This window comes from Globicephala melas, chromosome 20 (genome assembly GCF_963455315.2).
Source record: "Globicephala melas chromosome 20, mGloMel1.2, whole genome shotgun sequence".
Taxonomy (NCBI): domain Eukaryota; kingdom Metazoa; phylum Chordata; class Mammalia; order Artiodactyla; family Delphinidae; genus Globicephala; species Globicephala melas.
In genome coordinates this window covers 36,375,754-36,402,437 of record NC_083333.1, presented here as the reverse complement: position 1 = coordinate 36,402,437, position 26,684 = coordinate 36,375,754, and the positions used below count along the sequence as shown (strand labels likewise).

Below are 26,684 nucleotides of genomic sequence, written 5' to 3'. Positions count from 1 at the left end.
GCAGAGGGGCCGCTGCTCTTCCCCCAGGGGGAAGAGGGGCTTTGTGACAGGCTGGGGGACAAAATAAGGGGTGCTGGACACTGTTACTAGGGCAACTGCCTGGCCAGCGTGGAGGCAGCTGTGGTCTCTGGGTCCCTCTCACCAGAAGGTCAGGGGGAGGGCAGGAGAAGGATGGAGTTTCTTCTAGAGCAGCAGTCCTGGTTACCTGGTAAATGATACATCGGGACTGTGCTAGCGATGGCCTCCATTCTCTCCAGGCTGCTAGGATGACCTCATCCTGCCTCTAGATTCCACGCCAGGGGGTGGCATCTTTCTAAACCAACTCTCACACGCCACCAGGAGCTAGGATGACCTCATCCTGCCTCTAGATTCCACGCCAGGGGGTGGCATCTTTCTAAACCAACTCTCACACGCCACCAGGAAGCGCCGTCTTGGTGAGTGGGAAAGCTTTCCCAGCTGCGGGCCAAGCCCGGGCCTTGCATCCTTTGGGTAGATTCGGTCCTCTGAGGCAAGGGTTTTCGGTTTTGTAGAAAAGGTGTGAATGGGGAGGGCCTAGAGTAAGTCCATCTAGCCTCACTCGTGAATGGGCCAGTGGGGTTGCAGAGCTACTTCGAGACCCTCCCTGCCCCCCAGGCCAGCCACTGCAATCCCTTCCCCTCCCGTCCAGGTGAACATTTTCCTACAGGGGAGGTGTTAGTGCAGCGCACCTGGGGCGGAAGACAGAGGCGGGCGCTCACGCCAGGAGGGCCTCATGGAGGGCCTGGGGGCCCTTCAGCGCTCTGCCTTTTGACTCACTGACAGGGATTCTTTCTATTTTGCCTAGTTTAGCAGATTAGGCACTTGAGGGGTTTAGGGGAGCTGCTATGGGCAGGCAGGGAGAGGAATTCGGGGTCCCGGGTCATTTCATTGGGGGGAATGGAGAGTGTGGTACAGATCACGCCCAGGGCTAGGAAGAAGCCCAGGACAGGGGCCCCAGGGTGTAGGCCCTGAATACTGGAGTGTCCCGCGTAGGCGCGGAAAGGGAGAACGGGGAGGAAGGGCAAGCCCATTTAGCTTCACCTCGCAGGACAGCCCTGTGTCCCCACTAAAGGGTGAGCCCAAGTGGGATCAGGTGAGGCTGGTGGGGCGCTGTGTTCTCTGGAGACGCTCCCATAGTGAACAGCTGAAGTGAGAAAAGGCCACTTTCCTGCTGGGCATTTGCAGAGAATAACAGGCAATGCTCCCTTCAGCCTGTACCTCACTCTGTGCCCTCCTAAACCTGCCCCCCACCTCCGGTGCTCCCCACGTGGGGCCTCTCACCCTGTCCCAGGGCAGCAGCCACCCAGCCGGGCTTTTCCCCCTCCAGCCCACCCTCCACATGGCTGCTCGCGTTCTCTCTCAGAAACGCAGGTCTCCCAGCCTGCCAGCCCCAGGCTAGAAAGCCTTCAGTGGCCTCCCAGAGCTTCACACAAACCCTTCACATCCTGCTTGCTTCCTGCCAGCTCCGGCCACGCTCAGCTCCTTGACTTTCCCAGACGCGCAAGTCTTCTCCTTTCTGAGCCTTTGCGTTCGCTTCTGCGTGGAATGCCCTTCCCTCCCCAGCAGCTCTGGTCCGAGATTCAGCTCGCATCACCCCCTCAGCTAATCAGTGGACAAGAGCAATAATGGAAGCAGCTTTGCCACCAGGCTCCCAGAGCAGTGGGAAGACTGAGGGCAAAGAGTACAACCTAACTGGGTGAAAAGCAAGCCCTCTGCAACGTTGGCTTGTGTCCCTGAAGGCCCTGACTGGAGAGTCTGTCCTGGAGAAGGAGTGGAAGGAGGGGGTGAGAACAGGGGCCCCTCCCGTCCTCTAACTCTGTTCTGTGTTCCTCCACATATGGCTCCATCTCCTGTCATTACACAAGGTACATTTTTTGATAATCTTGGTTACATGTCTGTCTCTTTAGACTCTTGAGTCCCTTTTAGGCAAAGCGTGTCTTTTTTTTTTTAATTAATTGATTAATTTATTTTTGGCTGCGTTGTGTCTTTGTTGCTGTGTGCGGGCTTTCTCTAGTTGCGGTGCGCGGGCTTCTCGTGGCGGTGGCTTCTCTTTGTTGTGGAGCACGGGCTCTAGGCACATGGGCTCTAGGTGCACGGGCTTCAGTAGTTGTGGCACGCGGGCTTTAGAGCACAGGCTCAGTAGTTGTGGCGCACAGGCTTAGTTGCTCCGCGGCATGTGGGATCTTCCCGGACCAGGGAACGAACCCGTGTTCCCTGCACTGGCAGGCAGATTCTTAACCACTGCGCCACCAGGGAAGTCCCCAAAGCCTGTCTTGATCATCTTTGTATTCCCAGAATCTAGTTTAGAACCTGGCACATAGTAGGCACGCAGAAAATCTTTGCATACATAAATATGCCTTGAACTCGGGAGTGTTCCTTTACCTAGAATACCTTTTTCTCTCCACAAATTTGTACTATCACTTTCTCCAAAACATAACTCAAGACTCGCCTCCTGGAAGAAGCAGGTATTGGTTCATTCGTTCATTGTTTGAGTATCAGAAGGTTACGGAGCACCTACTGTGTGCCAGGCATTTTCTAGGCACTGGAGGACTGTGATGTACAAAAGAGATAAGGAGTCCATGTCCCAAGTTGCCAGTGACCACATCCTCCCCCCACCCTGCCTCTGCAACCCTTAGCAGACTGCATCCTTATCTGACAGGTTAGCGAAATTTACAGAATTTAGCAAGTTTGTGAGCACTCAGTGCTCCTGGCATCCGTAGTGCCTGGGACTTGGTCAGCAGTCAGATATTATTCATTGTGTGCCCGGCATCATGGGAGACACGTGTAGAAGACCTGGCTTTGCCTTCAACAAGCTCACGGCCTCAGTGGGGAGGCAACTTATTTGTTTATAGGATCATTGGAAACCCCAGGAAGCCACAGTCTGGGAAGATCTTGGGTTATCAATATCACAGCCGCTGGGAAGTCAGTGGGTCCGTTGGTTCTCTTGACCAAGGGCTACTTTCTGATTATTAACTGGTTTTCTAAATATGTGAGTCACATCTTCCCACTTGATCATAAGCTCCTCAAAGAAAGAGACATCATGGTATCATGTTTGGTAGCCATTTTCCCAGATTCCCATCTCAGCATCTGATACAGGCCAGGGCATGAATAAAGGAGTGAATGAATGATCGCTCCCGTTGACAGGCACTCATCACTGGGTGTCTTACTGAGACACAGCCAGAAGCCTGGCATGAATGGGTTTTTTAGTTCTGGTAGGTGAAGGAGAGGGAAGGAGGGTTCCTTTCCCATCGTAGTGCCTCTCTTTTGCTAAACGTTACCCTTAGAGTGTGGGTGTTTTCTACAAGAAAATACTGAGACTCAAATCCAGAAGAGTGTGAATTTGACAGAAGGCAGTTGTCTTCCGAGTTCCATTCAGGTACCTCTTTTTTTAAAAAATTTTTTTAAAAATCAATTTATTTTTGGCTGTGCTGGGTCTTCGTTGCTGCACGCGGGCTTTCTCTAGTTGTGGCGAGTGGGGGCTACTCTTCATTTCGGTGCGCGGGCTTCTCATTGCGGTGGCTTCTCTTGTTGCAGAGGACAGGCTCTAGAGCGCAGGCTCAGGAGTTGTGGTGCACGGGCTTAGTTGCTCCGCGGCATGTGGGATCTTCCCGGACCAGGGCTCGAACCCGTGTCCCTTGCGTTGGCAGGCGGATTCTTAACCACTGCGCCACCAGGGAAGCCCTCCGGGTACGTCTTAACTGATTATTTGTGCCGGTTATTGCTTGGTGGTTTAAATGGGTGAGATCTATTTCAGGGAATCTCAAATTACATGTAAGCTTGTGGGGAGAGAAGAGTGTTGCCCTGTCCCTTCTGCTTCCTTCCTCTCTGGCTCCCGGCCTGCTCCTGGCATCACTTACTGCTCCTCTAGGATAGTTTTTACCAGAACGTTCTCTAGAGCCAATGCCTTAGGGCCTAGGTTTTCATCCAATGGGTTGTACTGTTTGTTGCCTTCTTGTGTGTGCTTTGCAGTCCTGGAGGCTAATGTCACTTGCATTTGTTTGTTGATGTTGTGGCCATCTGTAACCTCTCTCAAACCCTAGGTGCTTTGAAGTTCAGTGTGCAATAAAAAGTTCATTAAAAAGATGTGGAATCATGAAAATGAGGTTACAGACATGTTAAACAAAGGATCATTTCCTGCTTCCTGTACTTCTTTCTCAAAAAAAATGTATTTCTCTGAGGAATTTATGTCACCACTAAAACTACGGAAGAGTGAAAGGAAGGACAGGCCTGGGTCAGAAAGAGGGTGAGATTCCTGAGGAGACAATTTTGGCAAAGACCCAGCCTTTTGTCTTAATTGAGAGCTTAGGGTCTAAGGGGAGAATTGAAGTCAGAAAGATGTAGGGACAGCTCTCGAGTTCTTACGATTAATGGTTTGAACCCAGCATTTCTAGCGGGGACGGCTCCAAACGGATCACCTCGGCCTCCAGTGGTGCGAGGACTGGGGCCATGGTGGAGGACCGGGTTGGAGCCAGTGGGGTCCAGCCTCCAGGCAGTGACTGGTGCCGACAGATGCCTCTTGTCCACTTGAGGTAGAAGAGGAGAGACACGGAGAGGAAAGTGAAGAGGAGAGGAACAGATAAGGGGGCAGAGCATCACTAAAGCTGTCTCGCGGCCCCGTCGGTGGCTTGCCCACTGCCATACTGGCTTTCTTTCCAGTGGTGACCTTCTGATGTGAGCAGAGGTTGAGTTCCAAGCCTCAAGGGGTGTACGGGCAACCCCACAACTAAGAAAATGTCAGCGCCTGGCATGGCTTTAAGGTAAGGGAGGTGCCCCTGTGCTGCCAGTGCTCTTTCCTGGCCTGGCCACAGGGAGGCATTTAACCAGGAGGGCAGTCCCTTGGGGCTCAGGGTTCTGACTCGACAACAGCCAAGTGTACTTGTACATTTCAGAGGTCGGCCTGTCCGTTGCCCTCATTTTGGTAGAGTAGCGGATCTAGGCTTCTCTCTCCACGCCACAGGGCCTCCTGGAGGGCCTCGGTTCTCTTATTAAAGGAAGGGCAGCCGCAGATGATCATTTCTGGTAACTACACTGTCACTTCTCTAATGACAGATGGGACCCCATCAGCACCTCTGTTTCTTGGCGCACACACACAGACGCTGGATCCTAGGATCCAAAGCAAAACAAACAGCTTCCCTGGCTGGGGGCAGGGAGGGTTCCTGTTTCTCGTGGATCCTCCTTGCTTGGGCAGGGGGCATCCACACGTAACGTACACCCACACCCCGCAACCTTGCTGGCCTCTATTCTGGGGGGGCAAATATCCTAGACACTCACTTGCTTATATGACCATTCCTGACCATTTCATTACGACTCCTGCTTAACAGTTACATGACTGTCACTCACTTCTCAGCCAGAGGACCACTGTGCCTACACCCAGCAGCCACTGAGTCCTAGTCCTAACGACGACAGTGCCACATCCCACCAGCTGACCTTGAGGACCTCAGGGGATGCACATCTAATAAACGGCGAGGCAAGGCTGGTGGGGCTGCTGCCCGACGGCCCAGGCAGGGCCGGACTCACCCTCTCTCTTGCATCCTGACCGTGGTTGAGTCTCATGAGTTCTGCAAACCTCTGTTCGTAGAGACGAAGCAGCAGCACCAGGCATAAGCCTGAATTCATCAGCTCGTGTTGTGCCTGCGTGTGGACAAGGAAGCTCTTAAGTTCATCTGTAAAATATACACGGTCTACATCATGGGGTGGAGGGTACCAGGCCAAGAGGGGACAAGAAATAGGACGAGAGCCCGAGCCCCAAGGCAAGCCCTGTCCTGGAGGACCAGAGAACAGAGCAGAAGCGGAATCCAGGGTGGAGGCCGTGCAGCCATCCTGGAATCCGTTACTGCCTAGTGGGGGATGCTTGAGAAAGCTCCAGGCTTAGCCCCAGGCCGTGGACGTTTACTCCGCGGCATGTGGGATCTTCCCGGACCAGGGCTTGAACCCGTGTCCCCTGCATTGGCAGGCGGATTCTTAACCTCTGTGCCACCAGGGAGTCCGCGTGGACATTTACTGAGCAGCTACCTGCCACGGCCTTGAGCTGGGTGTTTGGAGAACACAGGGCAAAAGGTCTCATCTCCCTGCTGGGACCCCTTCCTGTGATGTGGGAGAGAGCGCCTCGTTCATAGATGGCTCCGGTAGCAGCTGGATGTGTCAATGGCCACGAGGGAGATGTGAAGGGGAAGAAAGAGCCTGGTTGCGTGTGATGTGGGGGATGGCATCTTTGGTCCTTAAAGGATGGGAGGGACTTCGGTAGGTGGCTGTGGGGGGCGGTCGGGGCCTTTCAGACAGAGGCACTGCACGCTGGCACACACACAGAGGGCAGAGCGTATGTTGGGCAAAATTCTCTGCTCACTGGTGTGGCTGGAGTATATGGGGAGGGTGTTTGTTTTGAATTTTTAAAAAATCTTGGCATGGGCCGGGGAGATGGTAAGGTGGGAGACCACGTTAGGCAGAACTGAGGTGTTTGGACGTCATGCTGTGTATGTGTATGTGTGTAGCTGCTGGCCTCTGAGTAGAGAGGTAAACACGATGAGCTGTGTGTCTTAGGAAGGCAGACTTGTCTGTAGGGGAATCTGGGGCACAGGTGCCACGGGGGTGGGAGGGGGCACTTGATTTTCCTAGATCCCTCGTTTGCCCAGGGAAAGGGCCTCAGGCCTTAGTTCTGTACGTTTCTCCCTTTACAAGTGGGCTTAACGATGGTCTCACCTAGGGGCTCCCCGACCCCCCACCCGCCCTGGCTGTTCTATGATCATTTGACCCCCAGAGAGGGCGTGCCCTGTGAACCTCAGGGCCTTTGCTCATGCTCTGTCTTGTGTGGTCTCTTGGCTTGTTTTGGTACTTCTGTTGTGCATATGCTCCTCTGCCACTCTCCACCTTTCTAAGGCTGTGTGCACGACTTCCTCTACAGCTGTCACAGTGTCACCTCCTTGCAGAAGGCTTCCTGACGATACCCTCATTTGATCTAGTCATTCCTCCCCTGAGTCCTAAGCATTTGTCTTTACTCTGTACACGGCATTTCGCACTTGTTAATGTTTTTGCTTTTTCTCGGTGGGTGGGTTGGGTTGTATTTTTCTCACTGGTGCTGAGAGCACAGGGAGGTTCCCAGGGAGGATCTGGCTGTCTGGATGACCACGGTGCCTCTGTCCTCGGCTCCTTTGGGCGTCTGTCCTCCAGAGCCTCAGCCTGTGGACCTGCATCGACCCTCAATAAGTTCGTGGATTAGTGATGACTCCTCCTTGCCTGCCACTTTATTCCCCCATCTGTCCTCATGTCCAGTCTCCAGGGTGGGAGGGTCGGGGATGGGCCAGACGGTGCTCAGGAAGCCCTGGGGGCGTGAAATCCCCTGTGGAGGGCATGGCGCTTGACATCACCCTTGGGAAAGCTCGGCACCATCTTCCCAGGAGAACCGAAGTTCGGACTTGACCCAGTGAGCATCTCAGTGCCTCCTCCTTCCTTCTTCGGTGGCCCGAGGTGCTTCACAGGCCCATCATCCTGTTCCCATCCCGTCGAGGGCAGCTCAGGAAGCTGGCGCAGAACACACCTCTTCTAGGACGAAACAGCTGCCCGAAAGGTGCCCAAGCTGAGCAAAGATCGATTTGCTCTTCCTTCTGCATTGGGGCCAGCTCCAGATCTTGGTGACCGCTGGCCCCAAGGTCACTGCTCGAGACCCCTCCACCACCCTACAGACCCGTCTTTAAAGGCTCTAGTCAACAGTCCTGAGCGGTTTGCCTCCTATTTTAGCCTTTCTCTCCTGACCTTGGCCTAGAGCAGGCAGAGAGGAGGTTGCTTGTTGCTACTTTTGTTCTGTGTTAATGGCCTCCTCCCATCTTCCCCAAGAGCTGGTGCCTCCTTTGCGGTCTTTCTCAGGAGCCACTGCCTCCGGGAAGCCTTCCCAGACTCCCTACTGTTTAGCTCCTCCACACAAACCAAGCCTTGTCCCTCATTCGCTTTTCCTGGTGCGGGCGGCCTCCTGTGAGCTCCCGATGGCTCCCTCACCCCAGCGCTCGCTTCGCCAGGAAGCCTTTCTGCTCACAGGCACTCCGATGCGTAATGGCAAATCAATCAGCTAGAAAATGGCTTGAAACTATCAGGTTTGTCACAGCGTTCAGGGAAATCATTTACTTTTTATGACTCCATAAGACCCGGAGGCATGCAGATGGGAAAATCTCCACTAATGTTTTCTGCAGATCATTTGAAAAGTCACTTCCAGCAGATTGTGTCTCTTCTCTGGTCTGTGGGAGGGAACCTGTTACTCGGTACCATAAATCTCACTGGCCCGGCTCCTTTATGTGTGCCCTTTGCAGAGCCTGTGATGCTGGACAAAAGGGCCGGGCCAGCCAATCAGTGCAGGCATTTCATAGTCAGCTCAGAGTCGTCCTCTATACTCGGAGCCACAAGTGGGAGGGATTTGTTATCAGAAAGAGTTCCGTCCATGGTGTTTGTTCGCTCAGGGCAGAATGAGCTAGTTTTTGGAGCGTTATTTACTGGAGCTGCTCCCTCCCCTCCCCGCCCCAACCCAGTTGCATCACCCTTTGCTGCCCACATGCAGCAGCAGAGGTGGGGATGGGCGTTGGGAGACTTTCAGGGGAGGGAGAGGCATGTGAAGCAGTGGACGGGGGCTCGGGAGCGCTCAGCCCACCTGCCAGATGTTTTTCTTCCTATTCTCCTGCCCCTTCATTTTGTTAAAATTCATTTCAGTCAAGAGATTTGCTACGGGTGGAAATTCTCAACACAATCCGCTCGAAGAAACAGACAGCCTGGCTGAACGTTCTGTCAAGTCTTCAGATATATTCATGGGATGCTCCCAGGAATGAGGGTGATTAGGTGACTGCGTGTGTCCGAGGACATCTGTCTGAGGCCAGGATGGAGCGAGTCAGGCCTGTGCTTCTGAGCAATGACAGCCAGAGGCCCTCTGAGCCCCTCCTGTGCGGCAGGGCCAAGGGCACGTCTCCGTCACACAGGGGGCCTGGGCCCCCCAGAATAGGCAGCCTGGGGCCACCGTGCCCTGCGAGGTTGGGTAGACTTTTAACTGTGCATGGACAAAGGGACTCCATTGATAAACGGGTAGAAGTAGCCTCTGTTCTGCCTGTTTCTCAAGGCATTATGGCAAAATGAGCTAATACGAGTGGACGTGGTATTTCGCAAAACCGAGAAAACATCCAACAAGAGGCAAGAGCTAAAGCTAGGATTCAGGGCAAGGACCATATGTGCCTTGCCTGCCCCTGCCCTTCCCATGTGCTCCTAGTGCCTAGCCCGTGCCTGGTACATGATATGTGCTCAATAAATATATGCACAGATGAAAGAATGAGGAAAAAATGTATAATTTTGGACCAGTGATGACTATTGACTCTAGTGGCCCCAACTTTAACATGTATCAGAATTACTGAAAAGGCCTTTTAAAATGCAGTTGCTGGGCACCCTTTTCCCCAGATTCTTATTCAGTGGGTCTGAGTGGGGCCCAAGAATGTGCATTTCTAATGAATTCCTAGGTGATGCTATTGCTCGTGGTCTGGGGACCACCCATCTTTGAGAACCCCTGCTTTAAACTAAGGATCAACAGTTGGTAGCCAGTAATCTGAATCTGGCCTGTGGATGTGCTCTGGTTGGAAGGAAGGAAGGAAAGGAGGACAGACATGAACTTCTTCCGTTGGAGAGAGTACTCGCAATTTTGTCACAATGGCCACCACTCCCAGCTGATGCCACTTGGGAGATTCTGATCATTTGTTTATCTGCCTGGCCTCTATGGCATTTGAATGTACAATCTATGGCCTAAACTTTTCTTAAACCTGTTTTCTCCTGGTCCATTCTGCAACCTGGAATGTTCCTTGGAGCTCTACCTGCTGTCATCCTGGAGTTCTTCCTTCCACTCAGAAACCAATCAACCAACCAGTCAGTCAAGCATGAGTCCCACATCCAGGTTAAAGAGCACATGGGAAGATGTGGGGTTGCTTCGCGGGCAGCACTGCTGGGAGGTGGGCGGTGGGTGTGGAACGCCTGCTGGGCTTAATTTTCAGGCATCTTTTTTTTTTTTTTTTTTTTTTGCGGTACGCGGGCCTCTCCCTGTTGTGGCCTCTCCCGTTGTGGAGCACAGGCTCCGGACGCGCAGGCTCAGCGGCCATGGCTCACGGGCCCAGCCGCCCCGCGGCACGTGGGATCTTCCCGGACCGGGGCACGAACCCGCGTCCCCTGCATCCGCAGGCAGACGCTCAACCACTGCGCCACCGGGGAAGCCCTCAGGCATCTCTGAGTTAAGGCGGGGGTGAACTGCTGCCAGCCAGTGACTGGACCACGAAATGCCCGTAGCCCAAGGTGCTTAGTCCAGGTCCTGGGCAGCCCCCCACTCCAGCTGCTTTAGCCTCAGGGGGCCGCTCTCCAGGCCTATAGGAGCTCCTAATCTAGCTGCTCCAAGTCTGGTAACAAGCCTTGACCCTACGGGGCCCAAGGGAACCGCTCAGAGTCTGAGAGGTGGAGGGATAATCGGATTTCAGTGTTAGAGGCCACGGGCAGCAATGAACCAAACCCGGAAAACATACACTGATCCGAGCCCAGGGGCACCTCAGAGACCACTTAGAGTGCGGGCTGGGCACCTGCTGGGTGTGGTCAGAGGCTGAGGGAGGTGTCTGTCTCCCACGTGAGTAGAGGGTTTTGCCCTCAAGAGCCTCTGCCGTGGAGGGCTCACTCTTTTTCCTCTCCCGTCTTAAAAGGCTCCTCTGTGGGGAGGGTCTCTCTGGTCCTGAGAGCAGGTCAGGCCTCTCTGCGCTGTGTCCACAGCTGCTCGTCTACCCCCTGCTCTGATCCTCCCACACTGGGGTCCCTGCCTGCTGGTCCACTTCCCCACTATACGGCAGTGACTGTGTTGACCGTGGGCACTGCTGTATCTCCCAGCACAGTATCTGGCATACAGCAGGCACTCAACATGTGTCTTAAAAGTTTGGGCTTCCCTGGTGGCGCAGTGGTTGAGAGTCCGCCTGCCGATGCAGGGGACGCGGGTTCGTGCCCCGGTCTGGGGGGATCCCGCGTGTCGCGGGGCGGCTGGGCCCGTGGGCCATGGCCGCTGAGCCTGCGCGTCCGGAGCCTGTGCTCCGCAGCGGGAGAGGCCACCAGTGGTGAGAGGCCTGCGTACCGCAAAAAAAAAAAAAAAAAAAAAAAAAAAAGTTAATGAGTTAAACTTCTGTGTTATGTGTATTTTTCCACACTTAAAAAAAAAAAAAAAATTGACCCCTGGTCCCATCCCAGACTAATTAAATCAGAATCTCCAGGGCTGAGCCTAGGCATCAGTATTTTAATAGAAAAAAAAAAAAAAGAAGACATGCAGCTAAATGTTAATTTCAATTATGGGAGACTTTTGTGTGTTTGTGATTTTTATAACTAAGGAAAACCAAAAAAAATCTAAATGTGAAAAATGCACAAGAAAATAAGTTAGTGAGTTAGTTTGCTAGTTAGTGAGTTGAGGTTAAGTCCAGGCCAGTCTGAGCGGAAACCAGTTCTAAGCCTCTTCTGGTTTTGACCCTCTCTGGGTACATGTCTGCGTTTGGCATCAGCTACCCCACTTCTCAAGAAGGGAACCCATTTGCCAAGGAGTGAACAGTGTTGAGGGTTGGCTTAGAGGGCCCAGAGGAGCCAGGGTTTGGGAGTCAGAAGAAGGGCCTGGACCTCAGAAGCACAGGTGTGCACATCAGCCTCCAAGGGTCAAGGGTCTCCCACCTGGGGACGAGCGGAGATTGTATTCCATCCTCGTTATCTTTGTGCTAAATGACAGTTACTCTGGGCTTCATCCATGGAGAGTTTCTGAACTTGTCGAAGTCACACTTCCCTAGTGTCTCAAGTTTAACTCAGACTGTTAGCAGACAGACAGCACTGAATTCACCACGGGCCATCGGAACAGAACTGCTGTGAAAGTGTGAGCCGAACTGCTTTCCATCAGCAGATAAATATTGCACGTTGGTTCTTGGGACCTTTGTTCTCCCACCAGGGTGGGTCTGTCAATCTCGTTTCTTCCTGTGATTATAATGAAGGGCATTTTCAAAAGGCTTTGACAGCCTGTCAAGTTCTCACTGAAACTAATTTGAACTCTCTTCTGCTTCTATGTCGTGTAATTACTGTGCTGGATATTTTCCATTTTCCCCTCCAGATACACTTTCCACCCTGCTCTGTGGCCCATCGTTGGCTGGTCTCAATGGACTGCGTTAACTAGGCCCCCTTGTCCTCTGGCTCCCCACTGGGTTCAGCCAATGGGAGACCCTAGCTGGAGACCAGAGGGCGGGAGAAGAGAGAGGGGCTGGGGTAGTTATTCCCCTCGTCCCCTCTCTGCTGGGCAGTGGTGTGGCCATGGCAGCTTTCGCCTACTGAAGGTCGCAGGCTGGTGGTGACTCTCTCCTGTAGCCACAGCCCTCCTGATAACTGCCCCCTCCCCTTGTCACTCCAGGCCTAGGGGTGGTCAGTTGCCGGTCCCAGAGTGCCTAGTCATTCCTCGTTGCTTTCACTATCCACATTTTGGCCCTTCATTCAGCTCTCATCACTCGCCCCTTGTGCACGGGCCACCATCTCTTTCCTGCCCAGACCCTGGCTGACACGATTACTTTCACGGTTCTTTTTAGAATGTGCTCATAGCCCATTCTCTCAGCTGGTAGGATGCAGTGAGGCCGAGGTTACAGGTATGACCCCTGTGGGGGCCAGTTGGCTTTGTTCCGGGATGGATTCTGGCTCGGTCCGGGTACCCTTAGCTTTCTCCCTTGAGTCTAAAGAGGTCAGGCATCTCTGGGGCTGTAATATGACGGTTCTCATTCACCAAGAATCTTCTCTGCTCAGGCACTGTCTTAGGTGATGTGCTGAGGTCCTTTCCTACATCCAATCCTTCGGGGTAGGACTTATCATGTCCCACTTCCTACAGATGAGAGAACTGAGATCTCCAGAGTTGGTGTAGTTTCCTCAAGGTCACAGGGCCACTCTGGAGAAGGGAATAGGATTTAGGTTCACATCTTAGTCAAAGTTGGTGCGCTTTTTGGCAGGGTGGGCTGCCTCGGGCTGCATGCATGCACACATTTTTGTGCAACTGGAAAAAGCTGCTGTTAGAGAGCCAGTTCTACAAGTGCCACTGGTGAGCCAGCAGTATGTGGTGGCGGCAGCAGCTTCGCAGAGGGAGAACAAGGTGAAAATGCTTGGGACCAACAGGGGTCTTTACTAGACAAGGCTTTCCCCTGGGCTGCATGGAGGTGGTGATGCCTGCAGAATATGCTGGTGGGATTCAGGTAACCCGGCCTTGCCTGGTCTTGTCCTTCCCGGCAAGTCCCGCAGGCTCCACTCCCTGCAATAATCTATTCTTTGAAATGACCTCAGAGAAGCTGTCTGCATCTAGCTGGCACCCTGACCTCAGGCACTCAGAGGGCCTGGTTCCTTTCAATTGTTTGACTGCAGCATCCCCAGGGTCCAAGAGTGAGTCGCTTCTGTTTCTCATCTCAGATCTCAGTGCCTGGGGGTTACGACTGAGTGATTTGAGACCCTCAGGCCTCAGAATGTAGGGACTCAAAATACTGAATTGTTTTCTCAGGAAACTACTTTTTTCTTCCTTTCTCTCCGCCTCCCTCCCCTCAACTTCCTGACGCCCAACCTTCAAGGCTGGGATGGCGTTATGTCCATTATATCACACTTACTGGTTGTGCTGCTCCAATCTCCATTCTTTTCTTCCTTCTCTCCTTCCCTTCTTTCTCTCTCTCTCTCTCCTTCCCTCCCTTTCTTTCCTTCCTTTCATCCTTTCTTCCTTTCTTGTCTAGCAACCTTAGGATTTTAAAAAGGTAACTACAGGATTGCCCACACTCACGGGCACCATTTTGACTCAGCTGTGCTTTTTGCAAAAAAAGGTCTGGATACAGACAGGCTAATGATCTGAAAGCCAAAGTGACTCCTCTGAAGAGTGACATTTTAGTTGATAACAATGATTTTATAGTTTTTAAATTATGTGCTTTACAGTCGTGATTATTAATCATGTTTTTCCTAATTGTGTGAGGAGGGAGGTCAGTCTTGAATTTTAATGGTAATGATGGGCTCTCTTCTTTTGATAAAATATCTACTGACTGCTTATGTGGTTCAAGGCATCTTCCAGATCAGCACCACCACCCAGTAGAAATACAGTCGGAGCCACCAATGCAAGCCATGTATGTAACCTGAAAATTTCTAGGAGTCACATTAAAGTAGTAAAAAGAAACTGGTAAAATTAATTTCAGTAATATATTTTATTTAACCCAGTATATTTAAAATGTTATTTCAACACATAATTAATATAAAATTATTTATGTGATATTTTACTCTTTTTTTTTTATACTGAGCCTTTGAACTTTGGTGTATAACACAACACATCTCAGCGGGAAGTAACCACTTGTTCGTGCGCTACCTGTGGCTTGTGGCTTCTACATTGGGCAGGACAGCTCTAAATAGAAGATTGTTTGCCTGAGAATTGGGCAGTGAACTATTATCCTGGGCATAAATCACCTTCCCACCTAAGGTTAACTCTTTCACAGTATTAGAACTTCAATCCAAATGCCCCAGGAGAATTAATTCACGAGGTGTTAAAAAGCACCTTTTTAACCAGTAGGGGAATTCCCTGGTGGTCCAGTGGTGAGGACTCGGTGCTTTCGCTGCTAAGGACCTGAGTTCAGTCCCTGGTCGGGGAACTAAGATCTCACAAGCCGAGCAGCACAGCCAAAAAAAAAAAAAAGCACACAGTAGGTGCTTCCTACATGGTTTTAAACCTTGAGCAAAGCAGTCCCTTGTTACCCCAGAGTTACTTGATATATAAATTGGAGACTATTTCCTCCAAGACCCTAATTTTTTTCTCTTGTTATTAAATTATTCCAGCAAATTTGGGCATGAAGCTTGCCAGACTATTCCTATTTCCGTGTGTCCAGTCAGCTACTGTAGCTTCCTACTTCGTCCCTGACAGCAGTGGGACCCCAGCAACCAAGCAACCAAGTCTTCCAACCCTCCAGTGGTCCAGTGTAGTAACGGACCTTCTCAGAGAAGCGAGCTAAATTAGGAGACTCCCAGACTCACCCCCTGCATAGGGCTTCTACGCTCCTTGTATCAGGGTACGTTTCTTCCTCCCTTGTGCCTCTACCCGACTCTAGCCTGTGGACCCAGAGCGGGTGTGAGCAGCTCTTACCCGGGACTGCTGGTGCTTCTGGTAGAACTCGGCCACGTTAAAATCATCCAGGTCGACCAGCAGGCTTTGTTTACACATCTCGCAAGTCTTCACGGCGCCAAGATCTGCTCCTTAAATGAAAGAATTTTGTTACACGTAACCCTTTTGGTGTGGACATTTTGCGAGCGAATTTGTGTGTGTGTGAGGAATGCTGCGTTTCAGTGGCTTTCTTTTTTAAAGTCAGTCAGTTTTCTTTTTCTTCAGGCTCAAGGTAGAAAATGACCTTGAACCTGAGATCCAAAAACTTTCCTTTGTCATCATCTTCATTATGATGCAAGCTTCCTGTGAGTGAAATTCCCAGGAATTTCACCTGTTTTAAATAACAGGTCTTGCTTTCTGTTTAAATATAAACATATTGGTTCATAAAATTAGAATTACTACATGGAGGCTGAGAGTCGGTAACACGAGTGTTTGCCAGAAGAGTGAATATTACGTCTATGTTACTGTTGTTTTTCCTGGCAGATCTAACACTGGTCCAAGCAAATAAATTAGTAAGGACCGAATTGGTGGCAGAAGCTATCCTCGATCTGTGGCTTAAAAATCTGTCTTTACTCCTGCCCAGGTGACTTGCCACCTGAGAAGAGTGAGGGACCCTGGGGCCATGTGTGGGCACTGGTATGGCAGTATCTGGGGCCAATGCTTGAGCCTGTCAGCCTCATTTGGGAAAAGAAACAGGAGAAGGCTTCCTTTGTTGCTGGTTTGTTGGTTTTTTTTTTAACGTGAATTCTAGATCAGCGCTTTTTCCTCCGCTTATCCTGTTCCCCAGTGCAAAAGTGGAAGATGCAGATCTGTGGCTGTAATGTCTAAGCAAGCGTGTTGCCATATGCCCTTTCCCCCTGGTGTAGGTGCTGCATTTTGGCTAATGATGTACTAGTGTTTATGTTATGCATTAGAAAGCAGAGGACTGGGAATTCCTTGGCGGCCCAGTGGTTAGGACTCTGCACTTCCACTGCAGGGGGCCCCGGGTTCAATCCCTGGTTGGGAACTAAGATTCCACAAGCCAAGAGGTGCAGCCAAAAAAAAAAAAAAAGAAAACAGAGGACGAATCAGTTACTTGAATTTATTTGGTAAAGATAGGGTTTTATACCCCGGTTCTATTTTTCCCCACTGGGGATACAGAGAAGTAGTAAATAATAGAGAATTTCAAAAGACAGGGATGAACAGCGATCCCTTATCTGCATTTTGTTGACTTGATTTTTTTTTTTTTTAAAGCATCATCCTATAACACTTAAGGCTACGGAAGGTCCCGTGTGTCCTCCAGTCTAATCCTGCCAGATCACACCCAGGCCAGCATTAGCATTTACAAGCATTTAGCAGTACTTTCATCACGCATCTCATGAGGAATTTTTTCTGTGCTAGATGTTTAATTAGCCCAGATTTCTCGTAAGATAAAGCATCGCACAGCATAGTCATTAGCGGCTGAGATCCACTTGTTCTTTGCTCTCTGAAGGGCTGGGTACCCTGCTCACTGTGTGGAGATGCATTTAAGCAGCTCGGGCAGTGGGCGCTCCTACGTTTCTCCTGCAGACGTGGAGAAGGGCCTCAGGGAGGAGACAGTTAACGGGATCATCCTGTGTGTTCGTTGCCTGATTAAATGGTGTGCTGTGCTTGCTGAGGGGGCGTGGTGACACGCCACGGGGACAGGGTCAAGTTCTAGGTCTCCTGGGCTGTCTGGCACAATGATAACCAAGGAGGAGAACATGGAGGAGAAGCGAAACAGCATCTGGCTCTGGGGTAAAAAGTTTTCAGAAAGGAGAGTCTAAAAGCCTTAGGTCTTTTTGAAGCGAAGTGTTCTTTGCATTGGCGTCCTATTTTTTTTTTTTTTTTTGCTGTACGCGGGTCTCTCACTGCTGTGGCCTCTCCCGTTGCGGAGCACAGGCTCCGGACGTGCAGGCTCAGCGGCCATGGCTCACGGGCCCAGCCGCTCCGCGGCATGTGGGATCTTCCCGGACCGGGGCACGAACCCATGTCCCCTGCATCGGCAGGCGGACTCTCAACCACTGCGCCACCAGGGAAGCCCTGGCGTCCTATTTTTTTTGTTGTTGTTATTCAAGTTGCTCTTGTTCCTAAATGTTTTGAAGAAATCTGTTCTCTGCCAGGGAAACTACAGCCGACCTACTGACATGGCTGTATTTAGGTTATAACCTCCCTCGGGAGTTGAGAACGGGGTTTCACACCCAGTTACAAGATCTGTTAAAGACAGAGCTGACAAAATGAGCACAATGGGACTCTCTTTATCTAATATGGCGGCAGAAAAATTAGATCACTGCTCTTTTCGTTGCCGCAAAAGGGCAGCTGGGCTCAGCTCCTAGGTGCTACCCCAACCCCTCTCCCCAAGTAAAAGGAAGCAGAACTGGTCTGTCTACCAGCTGCCGTGGCCGCTGTGTGTTTGCTGAGACCCAGCCATAGACCCTATTCTAGTTTCCTTCCTCCTGGGAGGCAATCTCAGCATCTCTGCTCAGGCCTCGAGCAGGGGTAAAATTCGACAGCACGTTCCAGGATTCTTCCCTCAGCCTTCAAAACAAAACAAAACAAAACTCATTTCCCTCCCATAATTTGAAGGCAGCTTAGTCCTGCCCCTGTCCTTCGGGGGCTGTGAGCAAGGGCCCCGTTCCCCCCGAGCGACTGCTGCCGTGAGCTGTCGTCAAGGCTGCGAGTCCCACAGGGCGGCGCCTCGTGTTAAGTATTCGGCACGTGTGTCGTTCCGCCTTTCCCACCTACCTGATGTTATTTTCACTTTCAGCCATGTTTTCAGGCACTCCGGATGGACAGACCGCAGGCTTCCCACGCAGCCGCACGGCTCCACGAGGGGATTGGCGGGGGAACCCCCGGCTATCTGACAGATGCGACACAAGTCTCCCTCATCCTCAGAGTCCTCCTCCAGGAGACTAAGTGGAAAACAAGCCCTCGTCACCAGGAGTCTACACGTTTGCAGTTTCCGCAAATACCAGTTCCCAGAGCGTAGGGTGGGGCGGGGAGGAAAAGGGAGCCAGCCCCCCCGCTCCCCCGCCCCCAGCGGGGGCTAACCCACTGCTCCCTCTGACCCTGCTGAAGATTCTTCCCGGCATGATGGTTACTGATAACAGGGTCAGGGATTCTTTCTCTTTTCTTTTCTTTTTAGGCCGCAGCAGGCAGGTGGTAGAGGTATTTAAAAATTTTTTTAATTTCCTTTTTTTTAGGCCACACCCCGCAGCCTGTGGGATCTTAATTCCCTCACCAGGGATCGAAGCCCGCCCCCGCTGTAGTGGAAGCGCAGAGTCTAAACCACTGGACCATCAGGGAAGTCCCTAGCTTCACGATTCTTCAGTCAGGCTCCTTTGCAGTTATTGATCAGTGTGAGCTAACCAGGAGCATCAGCGCTCCTATCACACATCCAAAGGTTGGGCAAGAGCTCCGGAGGGAGACTGAGCCAGAGGCTAGGAGCTCTTCTCCCCGCACCTCCAGGGCCTGCCTTTGAGGTTTGCTTCTAACACTTGTGAGTTTGATGACTTTGGACAAGGTGCTTGAGCTTTCCAGGTCTCTGTTTCCTCATGCGCAAAGCCATGATGATCCGACTACTGCTACCCACTTACAGGGGCGCGGGGCGGCCTGGAGGGGGTGGTCAGGGTGAACCTGTTGTGCAGACAACAAAGTGCATCTGGAGTCTGGTAAAGCATTGGCATGTGGAGACCACTCGGTAGATGTTGGTTGGGATGAGTGATGAGCCAGTGAACTTGGACGTGAACTCACCAGTAACTCAACCCTTGCCAATAAGCTATGCCAACATTCCAGAATATAAGCTGCTGGAATGTGTTGAAGGTGGAATTAATGCAAATGTAAGCAAACGTATTTGTGTCTCATAAATGGTGAGTCAATAGCTGGCTGATGTTTCTGCAGGGAGGCTTCTGAGGAAGCGAAGGCTAATTGTTTGTTGTTTAGAATCTTCATGGGCCTAGGAACTCTCTGGTCAAGGAAAGCAAAAGTGGCTAGAGACTAAAATCAAAGGAGAGGAAGAAATGGACATTACTGTGGATATAGGAGTGTATGCTCAGTGTCTTAAAAGAGTTTTCTCCCAAGAAAGGGAAGTTCAATGAAAAGGAACAGAATTATACTATCTCATGGTGGGCACAAATAAAAGAAGAGATGTGCCATGTTTACCAAAGAAAGACTCGATGTCTCCAAGATGTCAGTTCTCCCCCAAATAATCTATAGATTCAATGCAATTCCAATGAACATCCCCAAAAGCTGATTTTTAAATGTATATAGTCAAGGACTCTTAAGGAACAAAGTGGGGAGGGAGGCTTTTGCACTTATAAACTTATAAATCTTCAGTCATTGAGATGGTGTGCCTTAGGGAAAAACAACCAAAAAAACAGAACAGACAGAACAGAGAGCCCTGAGACAGACTTATATATTTATAGTTATGTTATGTGACAGATGTGGCTCTGCAGGGGAAAGATCCTGGGACACATTGGTATTCACAATGCATACCTCACACCACAAATTAAATATCACACTTAAGTCCAAAATTCATTTCACATGAAGTCCTAAATGTGCACAGGAGAACTGTAGAGATTTTGGAAGAAAATAGGAAGAATGTCATAATGACCCCAGGTTAGCAAAGGATTTCTTAAGACAACAAGGTACAAATCACAATCTGTAAAGAAGACGGATACAGTTGGCTACATTAAAATTAAGAATTTATTTTCATTAAAAAACATCAAGAAAGAGGAGAGACAAACTACAAATTGAGAAAAGATATTTCCAACACACAACTGTCAAAGAATCAGATTAATAGCCAGACTATATAAAGGATTTAAAATATATATATATTCTAAAAGAAAAATGGGCAGAAGACATAGATAAGCATTTTATAGAAGAAGAAATAGAAATGGTCATTTAACATTTAAAAGAGCCAACAGGGACTTCCCTTGTGGTCCAGTGGTTAAGACTCCCTGCTCCCAATGCAGGGGCCACAGGTTCAATCCCTGATCAGGGAACTAAGATGCCGCATGCCACACAACGTGGCCAAAAAAAATTTTAAAAGAGCCAACAGAACACCTAACCTTACTAACAGTCATGAAAATGTAAATTAAAGCCACGGTATCATTTTACTCCCGTGCGACTGGTGACAATTTGTAAAGCCAATCAGTACAAGTGCTGACAAGGATGGACAACAGTATACATCACTGTTGAGACAGTACATTGGCATTACTTGTATGGTGGAAGCTGTGCTACCCGCCAGTCCAGCAAGTCCGCTCCTGCATAAATATCCTAGAGAACTGTTCCCATGTGCACCAGGAGACGTTTACAAGAATGTTCATGTAGCACTGTGTACAGAAAACAGTAAAGGACCCAAATGTCCATCGACAGGAGAATGGCGAAATTGTCTGTAGTGGTGAAAGCAAATGCATTAAAGCCCCAGAATACCAACCAGGATGCACCTGGCTAACGATGTAGGGGAAAAAGCAAGTCACGGGAGAACAGATATTCCATTTCTAGGGAGTTCAAAAATAATAGGAACATTTCTACAGAATTCAAAAATATATACAATGTGTTGTTTAGGAATACATATGCTCATATGGTGAAGCCATGAAGCAAAAAAACTTCCAACAAGAAACTAAAAAGCAAAGGAATGATGGTTGCAATGCAAGAATGATTTCCAGAGGGTTTAGGGGGTTGGGAGGGAGGAGATGAAGGAGGGAGATGAGGAGATAGAGTGAGTGAGGGGCTCCCAAGCTCCAGCGATGTTCCGTTTGCTGGAAGGTGGGCACCAGGATGCCCAAGGTTTGTTCTGCTTCTAATTCTCTAGAGTGTGCGTATGTTATTTGTATGTATCAAGCTAACTAATCAAGTGAACTTCTTTTTTTTCTTTTCTTTATTTTGCAGTACGTGGACCTCTCACTGTTGTGGCCTCTCCTGTTGCGGAGCACAGGCTCCAGACGCGCAGGCCCAGCGGCCATGGCTCACGGGCCCAGCCGCTCTGTGGCATGTGGGATCTTCCCGGACTGGGGCATGAACCCGTGTCCCCTGCATCAGCAGGCAGACTCTCAACCACTGCGCCACCAGGGAAGCCCTCAAGCGAACCTTTTAAAGAGTGTAAGTGGCATTGAGAAATGGGCTTGAAATCTTAAAATAAGGCATATTATAAAATATGAACCAATGTTTACTAAAAATTGCATTTATATGCAAAGATAAAAGACTGGAAAGAGTTTTTCACAGTGCTTTTCTCTGGATTATAGGGTTATTGGTGATTTTTCTTTTAAGTTTATATTTTTAATATTTCCTAAAATGAATAATTTTGAAATAATAAGAAAAGCATAAGGTTTATTGTATACAGAAAAAAGAGAGTGTCTGATAAACGAAGTACACAAATAGTAGCTGTTTAATGCATTACTACACTTAGAAGTGGGTGCATTTTTAAAAGAAGTCATTTTTAGCCCGAAGGCATTGCTTTGGGATGGTGGAGGTCCAGACCCCTGCCAAGTGGGTTTGAAGAGTATTTTTGGGTAGGTGAGGATGGATGGGTGCCGAGACCTTTTGGCCCTTAACCCTGGGTCTGTCTTTTGGTAGTTTGTTTGATATGGGGAAAAAAAAAAGGTGCTGCTAACAAGGAAATTACTTCATTCCTGCAGTCGAATGATAGACAGGAGTGTGTGAGCATTCTAAGTCATATCTTTTCCTCCTTTTTGCATTCAGATTCATTGCCATGGAATTTTCCCACTTACAGATGAATATCAATGGGATAATTAATGACCCAGTGAGCCATGCTAACACAAAAAAGAGGGCTCGCATTCAAAGAATCACTTTCCAGATCAGTAAGCCAATATCAGGGCATGGCAACACCTATCATAAATTAAATGGTCAAATCCCGACATGGTGTTTAACGACAGCTTTAAAAAGTATTGCATTTCATAGTTGTGAAATATCCCAAAATCATCTCACGAGAAAGGAGAGATCAAAGAAAAGAGCAATTCAAAAAAGATCTTATTTCTTTCTTTCTTGTGCATGAGAAGCAGCACATAAAATGGAAGCAGTGGTCACCCCAGCGTGGCCCTTCAGAGAACTGAGGTAGCTATGGCAACTGTTGGAGACCGGCCTTTTAGTTTGGAAGGTTCAAATTCTAGAACTGTTGGTTGGATTTGCGCAGAGCTCATGGGGGAGAGCTGGTGAACTTCCAAGTGCTGAATGGCTCCTTCTCTGGGGAGATAACAACCATTTCATAAAAAAATCTTGGTTCCTAATTGCTAGGGGGAAAGGGAAGCCCTATGTAGAAGTCAGAAACCCTTGGGACTTCCCTGGCGGTTCAGTGGTTAAGACTCCATGCTTCCACTGCAGGGGGCACGGGTTCGATCCCTGGTCGGGGAACTAAGAAACTGTAAGCTGCAAGGTGCGGCCAAAAACAAACAAGCAAACCCCAAAACCCTTATATTTGGCAAACTTGCCTTTTATTTTCTTTGTTTCTAAAAATTTTATTTATTTTTTATTGGAGTATAGTTGCTTGCCTTTCTTAAAGTTACGGTATTCAAGGAAAAAAACACTTTGGGAATACTGAAGAAATTGGGCTGGAACACCGAACGTTTCTTTGTAGAGACATATATTTTAAAAGCAACAAACTAGACAATTTTCTTGAAAGAAGAAATCATTAAAATGTCAAGGAAGGGCCTCCCTTGACTTAGAATCCCCATGACCCTTTAAGGAAAGCACTGCTTATTTTCGTGTTAGAGAAATAGAATTTAGAAATATATATGTATATTCATATAATTATGAAAATTCCTCACCTTTCTTGTAATTTCTTGAGTTTCTCAGGGTCTGCCTTTATTTTAGTGGCTTCCTTTTCATCGGTGACGCCAGGGACCTCCATTCTGCTCCCATTGTCATTTTGATTTGGGAACTCAGACACTGCAAAGAAATTAAAAGGTATATTTTCTTGCAGGGACCTGGGCACATGCAAGTGGCCTTGTAAATTCATTTCTGATGGAGAAGAGCTGGAAGACTCCACCAAGGACAAGCTGCTTTGAGGATTTAGTAAGAGATCTTCTGTATGTAATGGAGCCTCCTGAGATTGGCTTGTTAAAGTAATATGTTCTGCTCCCCTGACATCAAATTCATGCACACTGTTTACAGGAAAATAACTGTGGTTTTCAGCACTGGCAAATAGATTCCTGTTTCTAATGGGGGACAGTGGTTGACGAACATTAAACCTGGAGCTTCCCTCCGAGTCTGAACTGGGAGCTAAGGTAGATGATGTGGACAGGTCTATTGGAGTATCGTCTCTCAGAGCAGAATGCATGAATGATCCTGGGGTGTTATAGGATGAATTCATTGATGATCTTGGAGCTGTTGGTCTACCAGCAAGAAAACAGCCAAGACGATTATGAGAGTCACTTAAATGGGCCTGCCAATCTCTTTCATAATCATGGGTTCCGGGCCTGTCTTCCATAGAAGTAACATCACGAAATACATTTTCAGCATTAAGGTCATCCTCCAGACTGCTTTTGGATTTGGTGTCCCATGAATGAAAGGTCTTCTCATTTTCACTGTCACTGCTGTCTTTCTCTTTAGCAGACCCCCCATCAGGCCGCCCAGGGTCTTGGAATATCCCTTGCCAGGTGGAAGGCTGCCCTGTCACTAGCTGCATTGCACTGCTAATTCGTAATGAGCCATGACTGGACTCACTTCTTACAGAATTCGCTCTGCAATTTGCAGGATTTTCTTCAAAACTTTTATTTTTGGCCTGAGTGGCCAATGTCCCAAGAAATCTACTTCTCTTATGATTGGAAGGAGAACGGAGCGGGTGCATACCAGCCAGCAAAAGTTCTTCCTCTACATGGGTTTCCTCTTCAGTGTCATCATTTTCTTCTCCAGAGTTTGAGGATAAAACGGAATAAAAATCTTCATCTCTGAACCGAAACATCATTCTTCTTGGCCCTTCCAAGGTGGTAGCTATGCGTGGTGGCCCCAAGGACTCGGTCAACTCTTGAGGACTGTTCGTTCCTTGGAAGGCCTGGGATAGGGCTGGGTGTGGTTCCTTCTGGGAGAGAGCACTCAGGCCTTTTTTTTTGGCTTTCTCGGGGGTATTCTCCATCACCGTTACTAGCTGTGAGGATGGGACCAAGTTTCTTCTCTCTCGAGTTGGCCTCTTCAGCTTGGTGTCACTTGCCCACATTGGACCTTCTTGTTGAACGATTGGATCTGTATTGAGAAAAGATAAGCTTATCATTTTACTGTAGGTGCTCACAGATGAGAGACCTCTAACACCAAGGGTGAGGGTCCCATAAGGCAAAAACAAGCCCTGGAGAGGAAAACCGGCACGGTTAAGATGACTGGTGGTACCGAAGGAGTACAGGAGAGCTAGTTTCAGTTTACCGCGTACGAACTCTCTTTTGTTTTTGTTTCTTTTTTTTTTTTGGCTGTGCCGTGTGGCATGCGGGATCTTGGTTCCCTGACCAGGGATCGAACCCTTGCCCTTTGCAATGGAAGCACCGAGTCTTAACCACTGGACCGCCAGGGAAGTCCCTGTGAACTCTCTTTTGTACACTTGTGGAGCTCAGGTTGGTCCTGGGGCAGCACAATGACCCTGAGGATACAGATCCTTTCTGCGGAAGCTCTGGGAAGTCTGTCCAGCCCCACGTCAGTCAGGGCTGATGATGGGTAACATCTCTCAAATGATGGTTTCCATAGCAGTGTTTACTGAGAAGGAAAACCAACACTCCAGGAACGACTACTACAAAACCCACCAGTGCTTTCTCATCCCAATTTGTTCAACATACAGTCAGGACACTCCTGCTTCACTTACAGCTTTACAAAACATTAAGAAAGGTACAGTCTACTCTGGCAGATGGGGAGGAAGGCTCTAGAAGCTGCTGCCCAGTTAAATTGATGGTCATGGTTACATTTACTACTCAGTGCAAATAAAAATCATAACCCTCTGATGAAATCATGATCTCCTCTTTGTCACTAGCCCCTAGTCAGTTTGTAACCTCTGACTGTGATAGAATTCCTCTCCGTTGCCTCCTGAATCTAAAGTATGAGGAGATGTAGAAAGAGGAGAGAGGTCAAGTGCCCAAAGGGGTAGGAATGTCTATGGGTGAAATGGTTTGGTCAAAACTTGCCTTATAAAAATAACGCATAAGCACTGAGGGCACCATGCTAATTGCGTTACATGCACACAGTTAGGCTCACAACCCTGTGGAACAGGTGCCACAATCACACCACATCATAAGTGAGAGCACCAAGGCTTAGGGAGTCACATAAGTTGCCCAAGATCCTATTTCCAGTAAGTGATGGAGTGAACATTTGAACTCGGATCTGCCTGATGCTACAGTTTGTAACCACTACCCTGCACTGGCTGGACTAACAATTTCCTTGTAAAAACAAGAATCCACTTCATTCCTAGTGTGTGCACTGCTGAGGGTTTTTACCCTCTCAACGTGGATAGGACACTGGACCTGCTTCTCTGATTCCACTCTCCTGTGTTCCCTCCTGCCATTGGCCACCCCCTTCTGCTCCCCCCTCTGCTATCCTGTAGGATCTGGTGAGGCGCTGCCATCCTTATCGTTCGGTTCCCAAAGCGGTTCACCCTGTAGAGTGGACAGGACTCCACAGCTTCGGCAAGGCCTGTGTGGTAACAGCTCAGGCAGGTGAAACGGAAATCCTCCAAGTGTCTGGCTTAGCCAGAGACCAAGTCAATACAGACTTGCTTTAGTGGAGGCGCCTCTCAGGGGAGCAGCGGTCTGCGTCTCCAACATCCTGATACTCCATAAGCCTCCTTTTATTGCTAACTGCATGGGACAATCAGGGACGCAGTGAGAATCTTTACTCATTGGCTCTTTAGAAATCAGTTAAGCTTTCTTATCAGGCCCCTCCCAAGTTTTTATAAACCCCAGTAAGAGACGTAGCAGTGATTCTAGGATGCTCTGGGCATCTGGCTATGGATGTAAAGGATTGGAGCTGTGTGCCCACCCAGGCTGGGCTGATGGCATTTTAAGGAACAAATGCTTCTATGTGACAATCTGAATTCTCTCTCTTTCTGTCTCTCTCTCTCTCTCTCTCTGTCTTTCTATATATTTTTTTCTTTTTTCTTTTTTTTTTGCGGTATGTGGGTCTCTCACTGTTGTGGCCTCTCCCGTTGCGGAGCACAGGCTCCGGACTCGCAGGCTCAACGGCCATGGCTCATGGGCCTAGCCGCTCTGCAGCATGTGGGATCTTCCTGGACCGGGGCACGAACCCATGTCCCCTGCATCGGCAGGCAGGCTCTCAACCACTGTGCCACCAGGGAAGCCCTTTTTTTTTTTTTTAAGAAAAAAATGATATGGAGGATTTGGAAGTGTAGGCTTTGGTTAATTACTTTCTGTTTTTTTTTTATTTAATTTAATTTATTTTTTTATACAGCAGGTTCTTATTAGTCATCCATTTTATACACATCAGTGTATACATGTCAATCCCAATCTCCCAATTCATCACACCCCCACCCGCACCCGCCACTGCTTTCCCCCCTTGC

At 49.2% G+C, this 26,684-nt stretch overlaps 1 protein-coding gene and 1 long non-coding RNA gene across 6 annotated transcripts in view; one reads left to right on the top strand and one right to left on the bottom strand.

The window, feature by feature from the left end:
- MARCHF10 (membrane associated ring-CH-type finger 10) overlaps positions 1-26,684 on the bottom strand; it is an 81,880-nt gene that overhangs the window by 4,062 nt on the left and 51,134 nt on the right. Inside the window, exons 5-8 of the mRNA XM_060290547.1 lie at positions 22,963-24,376; positions 17,924-18,090; positions 15,164-15,273; positions 5,536-5,649 (exon numbers count right to left, since the gene is read on the bottom strand). Of these exons, the coding sequence (XP_060146530.1) occupies positions 5,536-5,649; positions 15,164-15,273; positions 17,924-18,090; positions 22,963-24,376 (1,805 nt within the window). The remainder of the gene's footprint in view (positions 1-5,535; positions 5,650-15,163; positions 15,274-17,923; positions 18,091-22,962; positions 24,377-26,684) is intronic.
- The window catches only part of LOC132594137 (uncharacterized), a 67,073-nt gene that overhangs the window by 1,941 nt on the left and 38,448 nt on the right, over positions 1-26,684 (top strand). For 3 of the 5 annotated variants that reach the window (XR_009560359.1, XR_011377066.1, XR_009560356.1), the window contains exons 1-4: positions 110-434; positions 17,946-18,289; positions 21,071-21,280; positions 23,118-25,003. This is a non-coding gene — a long non-coding RNA (uncharacterized lncRNA). Of the gene's footprint in view, positions 1-109; positions 435-17,945; positions 18,290-21,070; positions 21,281-23,117; positions 25,004-26,684 lie in introns of those variants that run through there. The other 2 variants (XR_009560357.1, XR_009560358.1) reach the window with 2 other exon arrangements.